Below are 19,111 nucleotides of genomic sequence, written 5' to 3' on the forward strand. Positions count from 1 at the left end.
TGCATATGCAAGTATCTTTTTTGTATAATGACTTCATTTCCTCTGGGTAGATACCCAGTAGTGGGATTGCTGGATCAAATGGTAGTTCTACTCTTAGTTCTTTGAGGAATCTCTATACTGTTTTCCTTAGTGGTTTACATTCCCACCAGCAGTGCAGAAGTGTTCCTGAAGAGGCTGTTTTCAACTAATTCCTTAAAATATGAATTAGATATTATCTTCTCATTTCGCACATGGGGAAACTGAGGGTCAAAGAGGTTTAGCAGCTGGCCCAGTGTTACCCAGCTATTGGGTAGGATAGGTCTTTTTACTCAGCTGGTTTGAACTTGGGCCCTCCTAGCCTATAGGCTGTTTTGGGCTTTGCAGACTGTATATTATATTACACTTGATTCTAGCCAAAAGGCCAAGAAGCAATTGCAAATTATATTACAAATTCCATAGGCCCTTTTTACTTTGTAAATATTACAGCAGCAAATCCTCCACCCCTCCCTGCCTTGAGATTCTCCCTTTCTCTCCCTCAAGGTAGAATAACTGCTAACTGTTAGAAGTTGGGTTCTCTGGGAAGCAGACTCTGAGACTACCTTTAGGGTGAAGGAGATTTATTAGGGGGAACCCTTGGGATCAATAACTGGAGACAGGCAGGATTAGACAGAAGCAGAAGTCGAATTGTGATGCAGGCTGGCAGAACCCAGCACTTGGGCTGACATGGATGCATCAGACTTATCCCACATTGGGCCTAGATGGCCTTGTCTCTCTACTCTCACCTGACGGGTAATGGGATATGGGCACACTGGGACGGGTGTGACCTTAGGGGAGGCAGCTCTTGGATGGTGGAGGCTGGCCGCCCACAGGTGTCCGGGAATAGCCACAAGCCCTCCTTTGAAGGGGACCTGGGCTGCACATCTCCACATGCATCCCACTAGCCCTGGGGGAAATGCTTCCTCTCGTTCATCACTTACGATGCTTGTTGTGTTTATTATATTTGCTTCATAATAGGCTCTCAAGAAAGAAAAGTCGAATGGATACAGGAAGGATCATCTAAGAAGATACTTATTCAATACCTAAGTCTGTGCAGGTTGAAGTATTTTTCTTCCCTCAGTCTGTGGAATTCAGTCTGCTATCCAGATTCTTGAGAGTGGCCGGGTGCGGTAGCTCACGCCTGTAATCCCAGCCCTTTGGGAGGCTGAGGTGGGAGGATTGCTTGAGCCCCAGGAGTTCAAGACCAACCTGGGCAACATGGCGAGACCCCGTCTTTACCAAAAAAAAAAGTTTCTTAAGAGCTATGCAGTCTCTTCTTCCCCTGTGGCCTCAGGTGGGTCACCATGTGGAATAGTCCTGGTTTATGCTTGTTGCCCAGCCTAATTGTTAATAGTAACCTCTTACCCCCTCAAAAGTGGATGCGTTTGGTGATAAATTATACAGTCACTTATTCATAGACCTTTGGAGTGTCAGAGCTGGAAGGGGCCTTCTCAGGAAACCAGGTGTTCAACACTGATGTGACATGGCCCCCAGGTCTTGCTGCCTTCCTCTCCTGCCTCTCTCTATCCGGCTAAAGAAGAAATACCCACTGTAGCCACTACCTTCCTTCCCTTGGCTCTTTTAGTTGCTCATCTTTAAGAGCAGGCAGGCACTCTAACATTTCAAATCTATCCCCACCTCAGTCCAGAGTCGTGCCCTTACTGTCTTCATATTCATCCCTTGTTTCCTATGTACACTGATACCTGCGAGACTGTCCTGCTAATGAGCTGTGTTTCTCACCTTTTAATTAGCTAATATTGAGAAACAAACCCAGGGTAGGTGGGCTGTAAGGAAATGGGTGTGCTCACATACCAGATGGCAGTGTAGGTTGGATCAGCCTTTTTGGATGTCTGTTGGTATATCCCATGAAATAAGTTTAAAAAGTTGTCAGAATAGTTTCTTCAGAAAAACAAAAAACTCCTGGCACAGACAGAATTCAAGGGGAATTCTTTCAAATATTCCAAGTATAAAGAATTCCAATGTTAAATAAACCTTCCCAATTCATTTTTCAAAACCAGGATAACAATGATACCAAGGCCTAAAAAAGCACATCAAAGAAAACCATGAATCACTCTTGGCCTGCATGACTGATTCCTTTTGGAAGGCTGAGTGGGGACGATCACTTGAGTCTAGAAGTTTTGAAACTAGGCCGGGCACGGTGGCTCAAGCCTGTAATCCCAGCACTTTGGGAGGCCGAGACGGGCGGATCACGAGGTCAGGAGATCGAGACCATCCTGGCTAACACGGTGAAACCCCATCTCTACTAAAAATACAAAAACTAGCCGGACGAGGTGGCGGGCGCCTGTAGTCCCAGCTACTCAGGAGGCTGAGGCAGGAGAATGGCGTAAACCCGGGAGGCGGAGCTTGCAGTGAGCTGAGATCCAGCCACTGCACTCCAGCATGGGCCACAGAGCGAGACTCCATCTCAAAAAAAAAAAAAGTTTTGAAACTAGCCTGGGCAAAACAGCAAGACCCTTATCTCTACAAAAAGTAAACATTAGCCAGGCATGGTGGCATGCTTCTGTAGTCCCAGCTACTGGGGAAGCTGAGAGGTGAGAGGATCACTTGAGCCCAAGAGTTTGAGGCTGCAGTAAGCCATGATCACCAGTTTTCATCTATCAGATTGGCACTTTTATCCTTTTTTGAAGGCCTTTTCAGTAGATTCCATCAAATAAAAAATACACATATCCATTGACCCAGCATAAATTCCAGGAACATATCCTACTTGTGGAGATTTTAATATCTGTTACAAGAAAAGATTACAAACAACTATCCACCATTAAGAAGCCAGTCAGGCTGGGTGTGGTGGTTCATGCCTATAATCCCAGCACTTTGGGAGGCTGGCAGGTGGATCACCTGAAGTCAGGAGTTCGAGACTAGCCTGGTCAACGTAATGAAACCTCGTCTCTACTAAAAATACGAAAATTATCTGGGTGTGGTGGCAGGTGCCTGTAATCCCAACTACTTGGGAGGCTGAGGCAGGAGAATCGCTGGAACCCTGCAGGTAGAGGTTGTAGTGAGCTGAGATTGCGCCTTTGCACTCCAGCCTGGGCAACAAGATCAAAACTCCTCAAAAGAGAGAGAAAAAAGAAGTCAGTTAAATAAACTATAGTAAGAGGCAAATGAGTATACCATTTGGATATTATCTATGCCTTGAATTCCTTTGTCTCCTTTTTTCACATAGCTAGCTCTCTCACCATAACTTGCAGTTACTTCATTAGTTCACTTGTATTTTTGGTTCCCTCTCTCTTTAGAATGTGAGATCTGGCCAGGAGTGATGGCCCACACCTATAATCCCAGTGTTTTGGGAGGCCAAGGAGGAAGAATTGTTTGAGGTCAGGAGTTCAAGACTAGCCTGGGCAACATAGCAAGACCCCATCTCTACAAAAAAATAAAAATAGAATGTAAGATGTGAAGGGGGCAGGGTCTGATTGTATTTTTTACTATTGTATTCCCAGCACTAGTGTTGTATTCGATACTCAATTTAAAATGACTGACTGTATCTCAAATACAAGTCATCCTTATTGGTGAAGCATTCTCATTAAATTAATCAGCAAAAATATACCGTTATTATTTAGCATTATTTGGGAAGCATAGCCAAAGCAATTAGACAAGAAAATGAAATAAATTTAAATGTTAAAAGAGTTGAAAATATTAAAGTTTATATGTCTATACACTTGGGGGCAAAATGCAAATAAACAGAAAATTTAATGGGAGAATTGAATTATTCTGGGCTAACCCTTTGCTGTTGCCTTGGCCATAGTGATTTTGCTATGTAGGCATTTTTAGGTGAACCTTTTAGCTAAATATAATTTCAAACTTTTAAAAAATGGCATATATATATATACCCTTTACCCAGATTTACCTATTTATGTTTTGCCTCATTTAGCTATATTAAGAACCATGTCTGTCCGTATACATATGTAATTCTCTTTGTTTTGAAACATTTATAAGTGAATTGAAACCATTGCATCCCTCAACACCCAGATACTTATTAGTGTATATTTCCTAAGAACAGTGATTTTCTTTTCTATAGCCAGTTATCAAATCAGGACATTTAATATGAATGTAAGGCTACTATCTAATCTACAGTCCATTTTCAGAATCTGTCAGTATGTCTTTAGTTGCCAAGTCTCTTTAGTCACCTGTAATGTGGAAACACTCCTCACTCTTGGTGTTTCTTCACCTTTAGATTGCTGAAGGGCATCAATCAGTTAGTTTGTAAAAATGACCCCCAATGTTGATTTATCTGATGTTTCCTTAATGGTTAGATTGAGATTATGAATTTTTGGTGAGAAAACCACAGAAATGGTATCGTGCCCTCCATATCAGGAGAGCACAATGTTGGTTTAACTCCGTATTTTGATGATAGAGTTGACCATTTGATTTAGATGGTGTCCGCCAGATTTCTCCTGTAGTGTTATTATTTTCTTTTTGTAATTAACAAGTAATCTGCAGAGTGATACTTTGAGACTATTTAAGTATCTTGTTTCTCATAAAATTTTCACTCCCTAAATTAAGCATCCATTGATGGTTTTCTAATTCATCATTCTCCTTTTATATTTATTATTTGTATTCTACTTTAAGAAAGAGATTTCCTCTTTCCTTCATTTATTTATTTATATTTAAATGCACTCATTGATTCTTTTGTTCAACTCATTTTATTCAATGAGTTATGATCCATTATTATATTATAGGATTTTTGACCTAATTTTGGCTTCTTATAGTGTGAATTTTGACCATACAGAATTTCTCTGCCTCCAGTCCTTCTCTTCCTGAGTTTTCAGGCAAGACATCTTACATACCTTTGTTACCAATTCATTACACTCAAAAAGTTTCCCCCACAAAAAAAGCCTTCCCAGACTAAAGTTTTCTTGATCAGTTCCTCTATGGGTTTGATCTATATCAACCACTTATTTCCCTGTTACTGTTTATGTAATATAGGTGACATTCTTGTGTTTGCATGTTTGTGTGTGTCCATGTGTGTTGTATTAATGCATATATTACATATTTAGGGGAGTTTGCTTCGTGGTTCTAAAATAGATCATTTGATTTAGAGATTAGAAGTTTATCTCTCTACCAACAGCAAATTTTTAAACAAAGTTAGCTGCCTCAGGTATCCAAAGTTTTGAATTTGATTATCTTCAGATTTAACAACAACAAAAAACCTTTGGTCAGTCACCTTTTCTTTCTTCCCCAGATTTATATCAGTATTGTTGCAGGAAGGAACAATCCATCAGAAGTAGGATCTCTATCAAAGTCTTGGGATATTGTGTCTAAGAGTTCAGCTATTCAACAAATGTGCAGTAAGGGTCTGTTATGTGCCAGAATCTGGGTTAGGAAGTGGCCAATAGCAGGAACCAAGCAGACAGAGCCCTTGCCTTCAAAAAACTAGCATTCTAGTAGGACAAACAGCAAACAAATAAACATGGTAATACATCAGCTGGTGCTAAATGCTATGGAGAAAAAATAAAGCAAGATAAGGGAAATAGATTTTGGTGTAGTTTTTTATATAGAGTGATTAAGAAAGAAAACTGGGATGGCAAATATTTGAAGAGACCTGGGGGCAGGAGGATAAGAGGGTTGAGAGAGCTTACAGGTAGAAAGGGCTGCAAATACAAGGGCTGTGAAGTGGGAGAGTGCTTGGTGGACCTGAGGACCGAGCCTTGGGACATTGCTATTTAGATATCAAGGGGATGAAGAATCAGCAAAGCAGAAGTTCTTGATGAGGTAGGAGAATAGAGAGGTACTTGGATGCCAGGTGAAGAAGCTGTTTCCAGGAGGAGGTAGTAACTCTAAGTCAAATTTTGCTGATGGATGAAGAGAAAATACACTGAGTACAGATAACTCTTAGGAGGTTTTTGGTTTAAAGGGGAGCAGAAAAATGGGATGGAATCTGAAGACTAGTGTGGGACCAAGGGAGTGGTTTTTAAAGGTGGGGGTATTTGTGTATGATAGTAGGCTGATGGGAATTGTCCAGTAGATGAGAAACAACTGTTGATGCAGAAGAGACGGGAGAGTAGCAGGAGCAATATCTTGAGCACATAAGCAGGGTTGTAATGGAATGTGCAAAGGAAGAGACTGATTGAGCTAGGACCGAACATCATCTACAGTGTCTAGAGGGAAGGCACAGTGTCACAATTAGGCACAATCAGACAGAGAAGCCAGTAAACCAAGTGGGCCAGCAGAATATCAGCCTCCTTTTTTCCTTATCTTGCTTGATTTTTCCCCTTTCTTCTGGCATCTATAAATTTCCATTTCTTCAACCTTCACTTAAAAATTTTTTTTCTGTGGTTTGGTGGGAAGGGGGTGTGCCAGTGTGTCTGTTCCTGGAAGAACAGAAATTGTGAAAAAGTTTGACAAGCTTTAATGTTATAGGGGAAAAAAATATATCCAGAGAGCTTTTGATATCATAGTTGAAACTATCTGAATAAGCGGTACACTCTAAATGGTAATCATATTTGAATGTTTAGAGGAATTCTCTAGCCTTTTAGTTATTTAGGTCTCCTTATTTATAAAGTAAATTAAGGTAGAAGGACATATCTGGGTAAATAAGTATAGATCTGTGGAGATGTTTTATATTTATCATTTTCCTGATTATAAAAGGAATATGGCCGGATGCAGTGGCTCACGCCTGTAATCCCAGCCCTTTGGGAGGCTGAGGCGGGTGGATCATGAGGTCAGGAGATTGAGACCATCCTGGCTAACACGGTGAAACCCCATCTCTACTAAAAATAAAAAAATTTAAAAAAATTTTTAAAAATAGCCAGGCGTGGTGGCAGGCACCTGTAGTCCCAGCTACTAGGGAGGCTGAGGCAGGAGAATGGTGTGAACCCGGGAGGCAGAGCTTGCAGTGAGCCGAGATCTCGCCACAGCACTCCAGCCTGGGCTATAGAGTGGGACTCCGTCTCAAAAATAAATAAAGCAATATGTGTTTGTTGTAAAATATTCACAGTTATAGACATGTATAAAGTGAAGTAAACTCTTTCCCACCCTGTTCCCAGCCTTCCAGAGAGAACCAAAATTAATAGTTTGTAATAATAGTTTCCATATTTGATCAGTGTTTGCTTCCAACTTAGCTGTTTGATTGATTTTGATTGATTTTGAACAGAAAACTAAAACTACCTGCTGGCAACATTAATTTCCGTATCTAATCTAACTCACGAGTATTTTAAATTCAGGGGCTTTATAAGTGCGTGTTAATTTAAATTGCACAGATTCGAACAACCTGTCTCAGGACAAGATATAAAACTGACCTTTGTTTCTGAATTAAATGTTTCTTTGATAGTAAAATAATGAAATGCCAGTCTTAGCTTTTGACTTGTGGGTTTCATGGTCCCTGAACAATAAGCACAATGCAGTTTTAAAGACTGTTTGCTTATTTGATGCAATTTGGTACTTTTATAGGAGAACGAGGTACTAAGAGAAAAGCACGAAGCTGTGGGTCATAGTTCACAGCGTGAGGAAAATGAAGAAAGGGTGTCAGCCCAGAAGGAGAACGCACTTCAGCAGAATAATGAAGATGAAAACAAAGTAGCAGAGAAACCTGATTGGGAGGCAGAAAAGAACACTGAATCTAGAAATGAGGTACGCCTATCAGAATATTCAAGCCTTGCCATTTTGATTTTAATGTAGATTTTGTGGCATTGACAGTTTGTGTTAAGAATGAGCATGTAAGTATGCTCTACTGTTAACAAATATCATATATGAAAATACCTCTGTCTTTAAGTTATGGGAGTAGTAATTTGATTTATAAATGAATTAGCCCATATAGTTATTTTCTCTGGTTAAACTCAAGATTTTGTGTGTATGTGCACACACCCCCTTCCAGGACCTTGCTAGCAGGTTTTGCTAGTTATGTTTCCCAAGGCAAGGGATGAAGAAATGGTGAACCTAGGAGTCCTCAACCAGCCACATGAACAGGCAGCCAGGCTGGCCTAGTCCAGGAGAGCAAGCCGAGAACCAACCAACCCTACAGCCAAACACCTATGATGTCAGCTAAGGCTTGGACTCAAATCTTTGTTCAGTCTCCTGGCAGACCTGGCTGAACCACTGGGCATCCATGGTCCAGTGGGACCACCTCCTTAACTCTTCATTGCCTAACCTTACTCTTTAGCTGTGAGAAGAGGTGTACAAATGAACTCCCAGAGCCAGGCTGAAGGGATGGATGCTTCCTGTGATCTGTGCTTCCTTCTCCTTTCATTTGGGCTGTACTGTGGTTTCTCTTCAGCCCTGCTGAGGTCCTGCCCACAGCATAGCCAACAGGCACTCCAGAGATATTTAATAACCATGTGGCACTTCCACCTGGAAGGCATACCCTCACAGGTCTTGCCCGATGGTTCTCTTAGCCATCACCTGCTTTAGTGTGTCCCCTTCTCAGAAGGTGGAGTTTAGGCCTGCGTATTATTAGGGCTTATAATATTACATGGAACATTACTTATTTGGCATGAAATCAGAAAACAGGTTTGTTCTCTTTGCCTACCTGCCACTCCCTTGCCCCTCCAGCTTCCACCTAGAGCCCCTTGGTGAAATCTAGGGCAGGTTCCATAAATTCTAGATACTCATGAAAATCCCTTTGGCCATCCCACTGCAGCAATTGATAAGAATAACCCAGTGTGGCCATGTACAGTTGCTCACGCCTGTAATCCCAGCACTTTGGGAAGCCAAAGCAGGCAGATCACTTGAGCCCAAGAGTTGGAGATCAGCCTGGGCAACATGGCAAAACCACATCTCCGCAAAAATTACAAAAATTAGTTGGTGTGGTGATGTCTTCCTGTAGTTCTAGCTACCCAGGAGGCTGAGGTGGGAGGATCACCTGAGCCTGGGAGGTCAAGGCTGCAGTGAGCTGTGATCACACCAGTGCACTCCAACCTGGGCAACAGAGTGAGACCATGTCTCAAAAAAAAAAAGGTATAACTCAGTGTAATTTTCAAGAACGCTGAACCAAAAGTTAGCTGGGCGTGGTAGTGTGTGCCTGTGGTCCCAGCTGCTTGGCAGGCTGAGGTGGGAGGATCACTTGAGCCTGGGAAGTTGAGGCTGCAGTGAGTCGTCATCATGCCACTGCACTTCAGACAGGGCGACAGAGCGGGACCCTGTCTCAAAACAGAAAAATCCAAAACAAAAAACACTGAGCTCAAAGTCAGCATCTTCCCTCAGTTTTGTGTGGCCTGCCCTGCTGATTTCTCTGGGGTTGAGGGTGTGGGGTGCTAAGAACATAGGAAATTGTTTCTCTTGACCATCCCATACATTTAAATATTATACAACTCTTTGTCACGTGGGCACTTTTTCATGTATAGGTTCTTTGGAGACTCCTGGCCCCACAGCTGGGAGTCTTCCTCTTGACAGAGGCAAATGCATCTCCACTGTAGCTGGTCCTTTAGGGCTCTTCCCTGAATGTTCTGTGGCATACATGCATCTCACCTCTCCAGGTGGCCCTCTCAACCATTTGCTGGCCACCTAGGACCTTAGACCTAGCACCTTAGACCCTTTTTCAGTTCCCTAACTATGGCTCTTGCATGGTCTCTCACCCTTTATATTTCCCAGGCAAAAGTGGGATACTAAGCTTCTGTGTCCCCAAAGTGCAGAGAACACACACCAAGTTCTAAATGGTCTCCTTGAGGCCCTTTTTGCCATTCTTCAGATGAAGGGGAGGGGTAGAGAGCACACCCCAAGGAACCCTCCCATTTTCACTCTGACCACTGCAGCTTCAACCCTTTTGTAACCCTCAATTGCAGCCTGGCATTTGGCAACTGCCTGTTCTTTTTTCCCAGCTGGTTTTCTCCCCAGCTCCTCTGACTTATCTAGGCTTTATATTTATATTTGGATGTGTTGTATGGTTTTACCACTCTCCCCACAGCATACATACTGTATTGTCAAATCAATACCCCTGGACTTTTACATTAAAATACTGACAGAACCATATGTATTTTGAAGGGGACAACATTTCTGACTACTTCCCTGAATGTTCACAGTTCTCTTTGAGGAAAAAGATGTTTTCAGTAGTCTTTCACTTACTTAACACTGAATTGTATATTGCCTTTCTCCAAGGTATGTCTTCATCTTTACTCCCTCACTGGGCTTCCCAGAAAAGCAAGAACTGTTTTCTCTACCTCTACCTGTAAAAAACTAATTCACTGCTAGGCACAGAATAGGCACTTACTAAATATTAATGAGGAGACAAATGAAGTAGGGAGCTTCCTTGGAGAGAATTAAAAATATAATTTGACATAGGACAAACATCAATTTGGACAGAACTTTTCAGAAACATACTAATCATTCAAAGCCAGGCATTTGTGCCTAGTTCTTATCAGACTTGGTTCCTTATTGTGTATCTCCATGTTCCTAGCCTGAGCATTTACATCACATCTTTGTGTACTTACACTTTTTTTTTTTTTTTTTGAGATGGAGTCTTGCTCTGTCGCCCAGGCTGGAGTGCAGTGGCTGGATCTCAGCTCACTGCAACCTCCGCCTCCTGGGTTCATGCCATTCTCCTGCCTCAGCCTCCCGAGTAGCTGGGACCACAGGCGCCGGCCACCTCGCCCGGCTAATTTTTTGTATTTTTAGTAGAGACGGGGTTTCACCGTGTTAGCCAGGATGGTCTCGATCTCCTGACCTCGTGATCCGCCCGTCTCGGCCTCCCAAAGTGCTGGGATTACAGGCTTGAGCCACCGCGCCCGGCCGTACTTACACTTTTGTTTTGGGTTGGGGGAGGACAGGATCTCACTCTGTCACCCAGGCTAAAGTGCAGTGGCGCTATCATGGCTCACTGCAGCTTCAACCACCCAAGCTCAGGTGATCTCCCACTTCAGCCTCCCAAGTAACTGGGGCTATAGGTGCACGCCACCATGCCCAGCTAATTTTTTGTATTTTCAGTAGAGGTGGGGTTTCACCATGTTGCTCAGGCTGGTCTCAAACTCCTGGGCTCAAGCAATCTGCCCACTTTGGCCTCCCAAAGTGCTGGGATTACAGGTGTGAACTACTGCACCCAGTCACATTTCTTACAGTAGTTCTGACAATATATTTCTGTTCTTTTATTGGGCTATTACTTAGAAAGTGCTTTTAAAGCTTGTTGAAATAAAACAAAAATGAGTTACACCAGTGAATCACTGGCATTTCCATTCTTCCAGATGACAACTCTGGAAGAATATGTAGGAAATGGGGACTGGTACAATTCTGGCTATGCTTTAGAAATCAGAACCCCAGTGGGGGCCCCAAAGCTAGATATAAGATCTGAATGCACACTACCATCACCATGAAGAATCCTCAGCCAAGAGAAGTACATCTGGAAAATGATACAAACACTGGTTCTTGAAGAGAAGAATGCAAAACTGCTCCCCGAAAAGCTCACCTTTTAAGAATTAAAAATGACATAAATAGCCATGAGTCAGCATATGCAAGAGTCAGGATTCCTAGTCCTCTGAAAAACTCTAAAATAGTGTTTAAATTGTTCATGAAGGAACAGAATCTATAAGGCAAGAACAGACTATCATGAAAAAAGAAAAAGATCTAGAAAAGAGCCCATATGAATTTCTAGATATGAAAAATAGTCATTTTCATGGAAAATTCAGTGGAAGTGGTGTGAACAGCTAAAGAAAAGGGTAAGTTGGAAGACAGATCTAAGAAAATTATCTAGAATGTACCACAAAGATGCAAAATATGAAAGCAAAATTGAGACAATGATAGAAGAGAAAAATATAAGTTACTTCTAATAGGAGTCCCAGAAGAGACTATAAAATATGAAAGAGAAGCAATAATACATTTCCAGAAAAGTCCTCAGATTAAAGGAGTACATGGAGCTCTTAATAAAGACAAATTAAGTCCCAGACATACCAGATTGAAGCAGAACATCAGGAACTAAGAAGAAAAATCTTTTAAATGACCTGAGATAGAAAAGGTTCATTATAAATAACACTGAGAGTAAACTTACCAGTAGTAATAAATGCCGTAAGACAGAGTACTGAGGGAAAACATTAAACCTTAAATTTACCTGTTAACTCATCATTTAAGCATGAAGGCAAAATAATTCCATGTGGGCCAGGCATGGTGGCTCATGCCTGTAATCCCCTCTTTGTGAGGCCAAGGCCAGTGGATCACCTGTGGTCAGTAGTTCAAAACAAGCCTGGCCAACATGGCAAAACCCCATCTCTACTAAAAATACAAAAATTAGCCAGGTGCAGTGGCAAATGCCTGTAGTCCCAGCTACAGAACTCTGAAGAGTTCTTTCAACTAGAAATAAGCTAAACCATGAAGGCCAGGAGTGAGATGAAGCATTAAGTTGGTTTAAAAAAAAAAAAAAATTGGGAGTACATGTAAATAAGTATTGACTGTAAAAATTACTTTTTGAGACAAGATCTCATTCTGTTAGGCTGGAGTGTGGCAGCGCTGTCACAACTCACTGCAGCTCAGCCTCCCGGACTCTGGCAGTCCTCCTGCCTCAGCTTCCCAGAGTAGCTGGGACCACAGGTGCACACCACCACACCCAGCTCATTTTATTTGTAGAGCGGTCTTGTTATGTTGCCCAAGCTGATCTCCAACTCCTGGGCTCAAGCGATCTGCCTGCTTTGGCCTCCCGAAGTGCTGGGATTACAAGCGTAAGCCACCACACCTGGCCAAAATTACATAATTGTGTAACCAACTGGGAGGGCTGGCTATGGAGGGGCAAAATAAGCTGAAACTAAGAACTAGCCAAAAATTATATGGAAGTTGTTTATGGAAGGTATAGAAATACTGATTAACTTTTTAAGTATGCATGTTGAAATATTGAGTACTGTAAGAAAAGAAATAGGCCACCTGCAGTGGCTCACATCTGTAATCCCAGCACTTTGGGAGGCCTAGGTGGGTGGATTACTTGAGGTCAGAAGTTCGAGACCAACCTGGCCAACATGGTGAAACCCTGTCTCTACTAAAAATACAAAAATTAGCCAGATATAGTGGTGCACAGCTGTAATCCCAGCTACTCCAGAGGCTAAGGCAGGAGAATCCTTTGAACCTGGGAGGCAGAGGTTGTAGTGAGCCGAGATTACACCACTGCACTCCATTCTGGGCGACAGAGTGAGACTCTGTCTCAAAAAATAATAAAAAGTAAAACTTCCAACCAACTGAGGAACATAATAGGATAAAAACCCAGTGTGAAGATAAGACCTGGTGATCCTTTAAAGGTAAAGCCTAAAGCCCCAGACAACCAGTTCGGTCTTTTACGTGAAGGATGCACCTTTTGTGTTTCTCAACAGTTACATCTGAATGGGACAGATACTTCTTTCTCTCTGGAAGACTTATTCCAGTTGCTTTCATCGCAGCCTGAAAATTCACTGGAGGTAATTGGAACCTTGGCCTTTATCCTTGCAGGAACGTATCTGCACTGACTTTTTGGTGAATAAATACAACTCCTTTACTTGGTTGACACAGCAGTTTAAAGTAATGCTTATTTTTACAGAAGCACTTCAGCTTAGAATTAACCAAGTATGTATAGCATTCCTCTTTCCAAATCCCAGAAGTGTAATCAAATTTAGACTGGTCATGGAAAACAGTATGGAGGTTTCTCAAAAAACTAAAAATTGAACTGCCATGTGATTCCACTATCAGGTATTTATCCAAAGGAAAGGAAATTGGTGTATCAAAGGGACACCTGCACCCCCATGTTTATTGTAGCAACATTCACAATAGCCTTATCGTTTTAGTGCTTAGAGGCATTTAAGCAACCTCTTTCCTCCAGACTTCACTGTGGTTTATTATCCCTGACCTGCCACAATGCGATTACCAACCCACTAGGATGAGAGTTACATCTTATTATAAAGTAGTAAATTACAAGATTGTAAATTAGACTTTTTAATAAGAAAATGCAGTCAGCTTTTATACTAATCAATCTTAATTTCTAGGTTACTCATAATTCCAAGTATTCTGCAGAATTCCAAGTATTCTGATTTGGACTCACATCATGTATTGTTATTGACTGCATTTTAACCATGAAGTTACTGCCAACAGCATCTCTCTATTAAATATAAAGGAACTGACAAGACAGGAAAGAAAAGTTGTATTAGGTAATAGGACTGCTTCAGAAATAGGGCTATTCATGTTTAAAGTGTTTTTCCTTCATTTTTCAGGGCGTCTCATTGGGAGATATTCCTCTTCCAGGCAGTATCAGTGATGGCATGAATTCTTCAGCACCTCATCATGTAAACTTCAGCCAGGCTATAAGTCAGGATGTGAATCTTCACGAGGCCATCTTGCTTTGTCCCAACAATACATTTAGAGGAAATCCAGTAACAAGGACTTCACACTCACAAGAATCATTTCTGCAGTTAAATTCTCATACCACCAATCCTGAGCAAACCCTTCCTGGAACTAATTCGACAGGATTTCTTTCACTGGTTGACAATCATATGCGGAATCTAACAAGCCAAGACCTACTGTATGACCTTGACGTAAATATATTTGATGAGATAAACCTAATGTCATTGGGCACAGAAGACGACTTTGATCCAATCGATGTTTCTCAGCTTTTTGATGAACCAGATTCTGATTCTGGCCTTTCTTTAGATTCAAGTCACAATAGTACCTCTGTCACCAAGTCTAATTCCTCTCACTGTGTGTGTGAAGGTGCTACAGGTTATTGTACTGACCATGAATCTAGTTCCCACCATGACTTAGAAGGTGCCGTAGGCGGCAACTACCCAGAACCTAGTAAGCTTTGTCACATGGATCATAGTGATTCTGGTTTCCATGGGGATCTTACATTTCAAGGGGATCTTACATTTCAACACATATTTCATAACCACACTTACCACTTACAGCCAAGTGCACCAGAATCTACTTCTGAACCTTTTTCGTGGCCTGGGAGGTCACAGAAGATAAGGAGTAGGTACCTCGAAGACACAGATAGAAACTTGAGCCGTGATGAACGGCGTGCTAAAGCTTTGCATATCCCTTTTTCTGTAGATGAAATTGTCGGCATGCCTGTTGATTCTTTCAATAGCATGTTAAGTAGGTACTATCTGACAGACCTACAAGTCTCACTTATCCGTGATATCAGACGAAGAGGGAAAAACAAAGTTGCTGCACAGAACTGTCGTAAACGCAAATTGGACATAATTTTGAATCTAGAAAATGATGTATGTAACTTGCAAGCAAAGAAGGAAACTCTTAAGAGACAGCGAGCACAATGTAACAAAGCCATTAACATAATGAAACAGAAACTGCATGACCTTTATCATGATGTTTTTAGTAGATTAAGAGATGACGAAGGTAGGCCAGTCAATCCAAACCACTATGCACTTCAGTGTACCCATGATGGAAGTGTCTTGTTAGTACCCAAAGAACTGGGGGCCTCAGGCCACAAAAAGGAAACCCAAAAGGGAAAGAGAAAGTGAGAAGAAACTGAAGATGGACTCTATCATGTGAAGTAGTAATGTTCGGAAACTGATTTTTTGGATCAGAAACTGCTTCAAGAATTATCTTTAAGTACTGCTACTTGAGTAACTCAGTTAAGGCTCTGTTTTGAAGCTTATATGGACAAATGTTTAGGACTTCAAGATCACACTTGTGGGAAATCTGGGGGAGCCACAACTTTTCATGAAATGCATTGTATACAAAATTCAGTTATGTCCAAAGAAAAGGTTAACATTTTGAAAACCCAGTAAGACTTTTTGGCAGCCATCCTTTTTAGTAAGTCGGTTACTTCAGAAAGAGCAAACACTGGGGATCAAATTATTTTAAGAGGTTTTTCAGTTTTTTAAATGCAAAATAGCCTTATTTTCATTTAGTTTGTTAGCACTATAGTAAGCTTTTCAAACACTATTTTAGTCTTTATATTTAACTTATACATTTTGTTTTCTGTTGAAATAAATTTTGTATTTGTATTAAAAATAAACTTTTCCCTTTTATACAGAAATCTCAAGCAAATTTATTGTTTTCCTTCCAAAATATCCACATGCAGAAATATAGGTGAATAACAAGTAGGGCAGCATAGCAAATTGATCAGATTCAAGCCAAATTGAGGCCAACATAGTATGCCAAAGTAAGGCAAATTCACCCCCCTCCACCCCAATACTTAACACACTGAATACTATGTGATATAGAGTGCACTGAAGACCTGGAGTCACTGGTAGTTTAAGCCACAGGCTTTCCTCATGTAACCAGAGATAGAATGGGCTACTTGCATAAACAGAACTCCTTTCGCGTATATTAAATCCATAAAATCTCTGGCAGTAGTAAAGCCAGCCTGAAGGGATGGCCTCACATCTTAGAATACTGAGATCTCACCAGAACATTGTGGTAAGCCATATAAACAAACCAACAGTAGGAAGAGTAACAGTGAAACCATCTAAGATTGTTTAAAATAGGCAAAAGCTATTGGGGGGAAAAAAAACAGGTGAATTTGAAAATAAACCAGGGGTAAAGTAAATTCTAGAAATAATGGCATTTGAAATGAAAACCTAAGTTCACTCTAACAGTAAACAGATTGCGTTTTCTGAAGACAGCAATGACCTCACCTAGATGGCTGTCAAGTCTGGGGAACATCAACACATTATGTGTACTATAATGTGTACATAAAATTTTATGTCCAATTTTTCAAAATGAAGTTTCTCATGCTATTTCTGCCGTTACAGTGTAGAGTATCACATAAGTATCTTGGGCTAGAGAAACGCAGTTTATATATACCGTTGGATTTTTGTAATGTAAGTTTTTTTCCCAAGACCTGTTATTTTGCCAGAAATGCTTCTAGATAAAATTATTGCCCCATTCAATGACTCATGGTGTTCAATGATCATTTGTTTAGTTTGCTGACGAGCTGCTTTTTACAAGGGAGTATTTCAAATGTCTTAAGCTTTTGATAGTTATAATTTAAGGTCACACGTAAAACATTTGTTTACAGTAGGAAATCCTACAGTACCAATTTACTTGTTTCAAAGTTGACTAAGTGCACTCGCACGAGTGCCTGCTTATCAGATAGCATTTTTCAAACCTCTAAAAGGAAAGGACAGCAGAGAGCAGAATTGGTAATCATGGTGAGTCTTGGCGCTGCTGAATTGCAGTGGCCCCCAAAGATCCAGCCTCGAACTCCTGGACTCAGATCCGCATACCTCAGCCTCCCAAGCTGCTCAGATTATGCACCATGTCTGGCCTGAAGTTTAAGCTATGAAAAACCTTAAATATAGCACACAGATCAAGTAACTGCAAACTGAATATATTTAAAGATAGTAGTGTCTGTATTTAACTTTGTCATTATTCCCCCATACAATGCAGCATACTCTTTACCAAGCTTCTATCTTGGATTAAATAAAAGTAACCTAGAGACAAGTGTATGAGATGTGTTTAGGTCATGTGCAAATACGTTTCATACAAGGGGACTACAGTGTATTTTGGTAGTGTAGGTTCCTGAAATTGATGCCCCCTGTCCCATACCAAGGGACTTTTAATTGATGCATTAGGCAGCCAGCTTTACAAGCTCTAATTGGCTATGGGCTGGCTTCCTGACACAACCCCGTCTCCATCTTAACATGCTGGATTCAAGGCATAATAAACGAACTGCTTTTCAGACAGTCCAGTTTTAAAGGTAGAAGGAATTCCACATTCGCTCTCCAGTGCAACCCAACTAGATTACAAAGTCAATGCCAAAAACCAACCAACCATTGCCTAGGACCCTCCACATTACCTACCTAGTTGAGTAATCTTGATTGCAATATCGAATGTCTTAATCAGGATGAGGAAGATAGGGATAAAGACAACCCAAGTGAGTAAGATATCTTTTCCAATTAAAACTCACTTGAGCATCTTCTGAAGTGTGATCAGATTTTAGGCCAATTGTATGGAAAATAAAGGCAGGCTTCGGTTGAGCAGAGCTACAGAACCAGTATACAGGGTTTTTGTGGTAATACTAACTTCCTTAAATGCACTCAAGTGGCTAGATCCTTCTTTCCCCATCTCAGTTTTCAAACTATTTGTTCTCTAGTAAATCCATGCAACTCACTGGTTACCCCAATTCCCCTCCACCACCCCAAAACAAGCCAGTATTAGTGCATTACTCAATAGTGCAAATGTCAAAATTATGTAGGGCCTGTCAACCAACTCAGTACATTAGTTCCAAACCTTAAAGATAGCAACTTTAAATAACATGCACTCCAGGTGTCCTGAGATAGGTGTTTACTACCTTTTGCACTTTTCAACCATCAGTGACAAACTGAGACTTGTTGCCTTACATTGTTAGCTCCCAATACCTAACTAGTATTTATTAGGTCAAGCAATTTGGCATCTACCGAATTGGGCTACAAGGAAAACCTTACACTGGGAAATCTGGTTTTACACTCATGCATAAACTGAGTAAGGGTACACCCTTGAGTGTGACAGCTGGCATCTAAGACAGTTCCCAATGATCCTTGCCTGCTTGGTAATTGTACCAGTGAATAGAACCCTCCCACCACATTCTGTGACCATAAAGGATGTTAAGATGGCATGACTTTGTAGTGTGTTCATTTTACAGCTTTTCTTGCTCACTCACCGAGGGAAGATGACAACCAGCATTAACTTTTCAGCCCTGTTAGTATGCCACTCTGGATATAAAAGAAAATTATCCAATCCTAGTTTTCTGTGATTGCAACTGTGAGCTTTACCCAGAATCAGTTAAGTTGCTCCCAACTGCTGACCCATAGATGCTGAAGTTTGTTTCTCTGAACTGCTCTAAAAGTAAGTTGTTACACAGCAACAACAGAAAGCCTCGGGCAAAAGGCAGCCTTTCTTCATTTTAGGGCACTGTCTCAAAGCTGCACAAGAACTATCTTAAACTTCAATTTCTCCAAGAAAAACAGTTCAACACTATACACATAGAAGTCTATGTTGAATATCCAACATTACCCCATGTTTCAGTAAATCCTCCTTCAATCAGTTCATTTCAGTCTATTGTGCAATTACCTAATTCCCCTATTTGTGATATTCCCTTGACCTTGCTGGATAGGGGTTGGTATTTTGAGGTTATGCATATCAACCTGATGTATTTCAAAGCTCAACGTTCTTTAAAAATCCAACCATTTTTAAAACTTCAAAATTTTCCTGAAGTTGGGATATTTGTACAAGTCTGTGATGAATTCAGCTATTTCAAACAGAA

General features: G+C 41.0%; 1 protein-coding gene across 1 annotated transcript in view; it reads left to right on the top strand.

Moving 5' to 3' along the window:
- Nucleotides 1–15,893, top strand: part of NFE2L3 (nuclear factor, erythroid 2-like 3) — a gene marked incomplete at its 5' end in the record, with an annotated part of 33,739 nt that extends 17,846 nt beyond the window's left edge. Inside the window, 3 exons of the mRNA XM_011938641.1 lie at nucleotides 7,423–7,602; nucleotides 13,245–13,328; nucleotides 14,115–15,893. Of these exons, the coding sequence (XP_011794031.1) occupies nucleotides 7,423–7,602; nucleotides 13,245–13,328; nucleotides 14,115–15,380 (1,530 nt within the window). The remainder of the gene's footprint in view (nucleotides 1–7,422; nucleotides 7,603–13,244; nucleotides 13,329–14,114) is intronic.
- Nucleotides 15,894–19,111: the final 3,218 nt, after the last annotated feature.

The sequence above is a fragment of the Colobus angolensis genome, unplaced genomic scaffold, assembly GCF_000951035.1.
Source record: "Colobus angolensis palliatus isolate OR3802 unplaced genomic scaffold, Cang.pa_1.0 Scaffold175, whole genome shotgun sequence".
In the NCBI taxonomy this organism is placed as follows: domain Eukaryota; kingdom Metazoa; phylum Chordata; class Mammalia; order Primates; family Cercopithecidae; genus Colobus; species Colobus angolensis.